The 6,966-nt window shown below is 43.0% G+C and overlaps 1 protein-coding gene across 1 annotated transcript in view; it reads right to left on the minus strand.

The window, feature by feature from the left end:
- laptm4b (lysosomal protein transmembrane 4 beta) overlaps window positions 1-5,815 on the minus strand; it is a 91,283-nt gene extending 85,468 nt beyond the window's left edge. The window contains exon 1 of the mRNA XM_078541116.1: window positions 5,546-5,815. Within this exon, the coding sequence (XP_078397242.1) occupies window positions 5,546-5,644 (99 nt within the window). The 5' untranslated portion in view covers window positions 5,645-5,815. The remainder of the gene's footprint in view (window positions 1-5,545) is intronic.
- Window positions 5,816-6,966: the final 1,151 nt, after the last annotated feature.

The raw sequence follows: 6,966 nt of genomic DNA on the forward strand, positions 1-6,966 counted from the left end.
TGGACTGCTCCATTTCGTAAGTGAATTTGAGCGCAGGATGGAGCCCATTAAGACATGTAAGGAAATCATTACATGCAACTGCGGATTTATATATAGCAAGTGTACCATCCACATATTGGAAATATGCGAGGGGTAGGAGGTTAGGTGTCATTCCATCAAAGACACGTTTCTCACGGAACCCAACAAAAATGTTTGCAAGAGCTGTTTTCCCCCTAATATTGGTTATTCTTGAGAGTTAATTGACTTAGTTCACAGTTAACACTACTCCCACCCTCAGTGTCACAGCTATCCCCATTTATAGGTGTACAAATACCTATCGCCTGTTTAACAATGTAATTACCGTTAAACCTTAACAACTAATTAATAAGACATTGACAAAGGCAAATTTACTTTTCTTGGGGTAGAATTCAGTCTGACATGGCGTCTGTATCCAAAAGTAAACTTGTCCATTCTCTCCACAGATGCTGATTGGCCAACTGTATGTTTACAGCAATTTCCATATTCAACATTTACAAACGCTGACTGAACTGACCCCAATTGTCGGCTAATATGGTTCTGAGCTCATTTAAAACTCTGCTGCGCGTATCTTAACTCATACTAAGTTCCGATCTCCTATTACCTTGTTCTTGCTGACCTACCCTGGGCTCCAGTCCAGCAACACTGAATTCTCATTTTAAAATCACTCCATGGTCTCGCTCCTATCTCTGTAACCTCCAAGAACTCTAGGTTCCTGTAACTCTGACCTTGTGACCATCCCGATTTTCATTGCTTCACCATTGACAGCTAAGCCTTCAACTGTCGAGGCCTTAAGCTACCTCTTTGACCAAGCTTTTGGTCATCTGTCCTAATATCTCCTTATGTGTCTCAGTGTCATATTTTGTTTGATAACACAGAATGTCTAGGGATGTTTTACTATTTTAAAGGTGCTATTTAAATACAAGTTGCTATTGAGCAACTAAAATTGGTAGATTTTTATGTTTCTGTAAATTGTTATTTGCATGTAAAATTATCAAGACATTTGAATAAAGTGCTTTGGTACTGGACCAGAAATTCCCATTCACATTTTTGTCATAAATGCTCTGAGAAACTCAATTATATGCAGGAACTCAAAAATAGGAGCAGAAGTAAGGCCTTTCAACCCCTCAAGCCTACTGCCCCGTTCAGTAAGATCATGGTTGATTTTATACCTCAACTCCATTTTCTCACACCGTCCCGATATTCCTTGCTTACTGTGCAAAAATCTATTGACTTCAGTCTTGAATATAGTCAAAGGCATCCACAGCTCTCTGGAGTACAGAATTCCAAAGACTCACAACCCTCTGACTGAAGAAATTTCTCCTCAGCTCAATCCTAAATGGATAACCCCTTATCCTGAGACTGTGACCTTTAGTTCCAGGCTCTCCAGCCAGGGAAACAGCCTCTCAGCATCAATACTGTTAAGCCTTCTAAGAATCTTATATGTTTCAATGAGTTCACCAGTCATTCCTCTGAACTTTAGGGAATTTAGGCCCATCCTGCTTAATTATTCAACATAGGGCAGCCCTCTCATCCCATGAATCAATCTAGTGAAGACTTGCTCCACCCCTTCTAAAGTAGGTATATCCTTGCTTAGGTGAGGAGCCGTCATCTTATGGTGTTGTGGGTAGCATCTCAGAAGTTCCGGGTTCGAGTCACACTCCAGGACTTGATGGCCAAGGAAGGTGTGTTCATAATGCGGCCAAACAGGTTGATTATCTACCTGCAAATCCTACCAACACACGTTAAGGGCAGGCGTAAGAGTGGGAGAGATTCCTGTCAGCCATGTGATAGACAGAAACTTGGACCCTCTACAATCGCTATCCAGAACTCCAGACTACAACATACTGTAGAAGTGCATGTTGCCACAGCGACTCAGACTCCCTGGGGGGGTTGGTGGGTTCAGATGACTGGTGTGGATCATTGATGACAACAACATGGAGGGTTCGATACCTGTTCTGGTGGGAGAGGATTTGGAACCTGCGCCCTTATCTGACCTGTGGTGATTGTTGGAACTGCCTTCAGGCAGGGAACTGAAGGATGAGGTGAGAAGGCCAAAATAGAGCGCATCACTCCAAATGATTGCAGTAAGACTTCCTTACCTTACACTAAAGGCTAACACACCATTCACTTCCTTGTTTGTTATACCTGGATGTTAATTTTCTGTGATTTGTGTCCAAGGATACCCAAATTCCTCAGCATACCAACATTTCCCTGTGCCTTCCATTTAAAAAAAAACTGTCTTTCTCTTCTTCCTACCAAAGTGGATAATTTCACATTTGCCTATATTATACCATTGTCTTACCCAAACACTTATATCCCTTTGCAGCCTCTTTGTATCCTCCTCACAGCTTGCATTCCCACCTAGATTTGTATCATCAAAAAATGTGGGTACATTATATTGGATTCTTTCATCATTGACAGGGAATGTAAATAGCTGAGGCTCCAGCACTGATCCTTGTGGCATTAGTTTGAGATATTAAAGGTATCAAAGATATTAATCCTTGACAAAACCATGACTTTAAATTGTAACTCAAACGCAACTTTATCTTAATGAATTAATATTGCCTCCAACAAGAACCTTTCCTTCAGCTTTTGTGCTTTGTTTCCAATTTAATAACTAACTGATTATTTTAACGATTTAGTGTTGGGCAACATATATACAGTATACTGTAAACTGCAAGCTAATGAATTATCTGTTAAAGTAATCATGTTTGCTGGAACACTATTTTCATTATAAAGCATTCTCACTAGGAGATATACACCAAGGGAATTCCCTTAGCCCCTTCTGTCCTTTGGAAAATTTAAATATATTTTGGGGGCAGTAGTTCTAGGTTTAACAACTGGTAACTAGGATTTGTTAATATTATGTTAATTATAATGTTATGTTTAAGGATAAACAGGTGTAGGGTATTGATTGATTAGGTATCCTGAGCACATATAAAAAGGGACTGCCCTTTAAAATTCTTTCAAGTTATCAACAGTCACAGATTGCAACTCTTTCGAGTACAATCACAGTTCTTGGTTTCCGGGAGTGGGACATGAACCCACAACCCTCTGATTCAAAGGCGAGGGTGCTATGAACTGAGCCACAGCTGACACCTCAGGGCGCTGTTAACTTGTTTCTTAGTTAATTTGTTAATTAGTTTATTTTTATTGGTACTCAAAAGAGTATAAAAAGGCTACAAGTGCTGGAGTGCATCATTAGCCCCAGGAACATTGCTTTAATTTAATTTGTTAGTCTAGCTTTAACAGGTTTTTTTTGTTGCAGTGCCCCTTCAAGAGGTGAGTCATTACTTAACTAGGTAATTTTTTTTAGTTTTCTCGGAAGAGTTTAAAAAAGGGACTGAGGGAGGTCTTGTGCCTCAGTGGGTAGTTCCCCTGCCCCTGAGCTAGAAGCTTCGGGTTCAAGTCCCACTCTAGGACTTAAAAGCAAAATACTGCGGAGGCTGGAAATCTGATACACTCTAGGACTTGTTGGCTATGGAAGGAGCATTCACAAAGGGATTCAACAGGTTGATAATCGGCTTGCTAATCCTGCCAACTATTCTCCAAAGGCAGGAAAAGCGAGGGAAGATAGCTCCTGATTTGTTAGGTGTGGTTCCATGGTTGGGCAGCACTTGCTGAACAACCCTGAGTGCGCTAATAGCTTCACTAACAACCAATTTAGAACAATCAGTCAAGCTGGTAAAGTGGCTCATTTACCCTTGCTAGAAGTGACACATATTCGTATACAGGTACCCGTTCTCTGCAAACAAAAGCACTCCAAACAGTGCTGGGGCACTGGGGTGATGGTAGTAGGAGGCAGAGGTCTGTAACGCTGCATTCTGTGAATAAACCTACTATCAAGAAAAGGATCTGTGTCTAGTTTCATACTTCACCATCTGGCTTGGATCCATTTAACAGGATTCTGTGTCAGATAAAGTGTAGGGAGGCGTTCACCATATAGAATTCAAAGCACGTCAGTTACTGAAAATGTAGCCCATCCAATCTACATGAAATCAATCATTGCACTGTGCTTAACAATGTAGGCTAGAAACCTTTCAAAGTAATTACTCCACTTGCTGGGAAAACCACGAGAAATTCAACTCCAACACTCCACTTTAACCCATATCTTTTAGAATTATTTTTCAAGTGAATTTGGTTTTCAGTGTTTACACCGGATTCTGTGAAGCAAATTGTGAGACACCTGATTACTTAATAAATTAGCATTTTCTGTATCCACTTTTATTTCAAGGGCTTCAATCATTTCACCTTTAACACAGTCATGTTTATCCAACCTATTTGCAATGCATTGCTGGATGTTCTATGACTCAAGCTGCAGCTTAGAAGAAGTGTCTAGCTAGCCTGAAGTATTATCTTAATAAGACTCACAATATAAAGCCGTGTGAAGGTTACACAGTTCCAGAAATACCCTCCTAAGGCCGTTAATAGTCCTGTTTTTGACATATTACAGTTGCTCACCAATTCAATGAGAGGGGATAAACTGTATAAAATGCACAATCCCAATTTATCCCTGTAGTGAAGGAGCTTTCACCAGGGAGGTTCAACTTGTTCAGAGGTAGCACTGGGTCACAAAATGAACAGTAACTTCCTATCTTTTTGGTCAACAGACTACAATCATAAGCATCACAACCACGTGAGAGAAGTTCACCTTATCTGAGAGTTTATCAGGATTAGGCTGAGGTGAACCCCAAAAAACACCCAGCCTGCTCAGAGAGTCCCATGATAACTAGGGCAGTTTACTCTCTTCCTCCTGGCACTCAACTTATTCCCTCCCTCACTCCCCTCCTCCTTACTCAGTCCCTCCCTCACACTCCTCTCCCCTCAATCTCTTCTGCCTCTCTGCAATCACTCTCCTCCTCTCCTTCTCAGTCTCTTTCTCTTCCCATCACTCTTCTCTTCACCTCACTCCCTTGCACTCTCCTCCACACCCTCCTTCACTGTCCTCTCCTCTCTTCCTCTTTCACCTTTCCCTCAAGCTCTTCCCCACCTCACTGTCCTCTCCTTCCTTCCTCCTTCACTCCCACTGCTCTCTTCCTCCTTACCAATGGTCCTCCTCCCTCACTCTCCTCCTCCTTATGAGTCTCTCCCTCACTTCTCTCCCCGCAATCTCCTCTCCCTAATCACTCTCCTTCTCCTCTCCTGCGTAGTCTCCTTCTCTTCCCATCACTCTCCCTCTCTTCACCTCACTCTTTCACTCTCCTCTTCCTGACCCTCTTCTCCTCCCTCACTTCCCTCTTCTCACCTTCCTTCACTGCCCTCTCCTCTTATCCTCTCTCACACTCCTCTCTTCCTCTCTCACACCTGCTCCTCTCTCCTCTCCCTCACCTTCCTCCCCGCCCCACTGTCTACTCCTTTCCCCCTCTCTCACTCCCAGTGCTCTCTTCCTCCCTCACCACCCCTCCTCCTCCCGCACTCCTCCTCCTCAATCCCTTCTTCGCTCCCCCTATCCCTTGGACACTGCCTTGTTTCACTCACCCCCCTTCCCCCGACACTCAGTCGTTCCCTCTCACCCTCCCACACTCACCATGTACCAGACTCCCAGGATTATGGTGCCTGTGCGAACATGACAGCAGAAGCAGCAGCTGTTGGAATACCAGCCTCCCAAAGGCGAGATTGCCCTCATGACTCCTGGCAAAACGCAACGGAGCCACACACAGAGAGAGAGAGAGAGAAACAACAAAACTAGAAAATAAAACAAAAAGGAATGCTGCACAGCTGACCAGTGCGCAGAGCTGGAAATGCTGAGCCTCTGTTCCTGCAGCAACACTAACACTCACTGCACTGCGATCCTGTCACTGACCCTCCTCCTAGGCTCCCAGTACATCTCGCACTGCCTGTAACAGATGGGGGTGGAGGGGGGTGGGGAGGAGAGAATTTAACCCTCTCTTCCACACACACATCCACTCTCCTGCCATCTGAGCTGCAGAGGCATGCACTAGAATCTTGCTGTTAAGCGAAACAAATCTCCATGGATTTTATTCCCCCCTTTTCTTTCCAATGTTCGAGTATTTTCTTGTAAATATATCTTGATCAAATGGGTATCAGCGGTTAAAAATGTCCTTAGTTCTTAGAATCAAAACCTTTAGTTTCACCTTTTCTCGCGGTTCCTCTAAACAAAAAACAGATCTCTTGACCTTCCAAAAATTAAGCAGGTTCAGGGGTCACTTTTCTCAGTTGGATTTTCATCTCCTCCCGATCGGTTTCCCTCTTAAAGAGGCCAAGGCTCAACAATCTTCTTTGCTTTCACAACTTATAACTCTATGAAACAGTTTTTCAAGTGAACATCTAAAATTTGTAAGACCTGCAATAAGATCATTGGAATCCAGAGCCAAATGTCTTTAGAATCAGTTGGGATACAGCCAAGAAGGCCATTCTTCCCATTATGCCAGTGCTGGCTCTTTAAAAGAGCTGTCCAATTTGGGGAGATGGTGGTGCATTGGTAATGTAACTGGACTAGTTAACCCAGAGGCTCCAGCCTAATAGACAGAGAGTGTGAGTTCAATTCCCACCACAGCAGCTACTGGAATTTGAGTTCAATCAATAAATAAGAAAAATCTGGAAGTTTTTTTTTAATTTGTTCAGGAGATGTGGGCATCACTGGCAAGGCCAGAATTTGTTGCCCGTCCCTAATTGCTCTTGAGAGATGCTAAGAGTCAACCACATTGCTGTGGGCCTGGAATCACATGTAGGCCGAACTAGGTAAGGGTGGCATATTTCTTTCCCTGAAGGACATTAGTGATACAGATGGGATTTTACAACAATCAATTATACTTTCGTAGTTGTAATGGATGAAACTGACTTTCAATTCCAGACTTTTTAACTAAATTTTAATTCTGCCAGCTACCATGGTGGGATTGGAACCCATGCCCCCAGGACATTAATCTGGGTCACCGGATTGCTCATCCATTTACAGCGTGACTATACCACCTCCCCGCAAATATAAAA

The sequence above is a fragment of the Cetorhinus maximus genome, chromosome 4 (assembly GCF_964194155.1).
Source record: "Cetorhinus maximus chromosome 4, sCetMax3.hap1.1, whole genome shotgun sequence".
Lineage (NCBI taxonomy): Eukaryota > Metazoa > Chordata > Chondrichthyes > Lamniformes > Cetorhinidae > Cetorhinus > Cetorhinus maximus.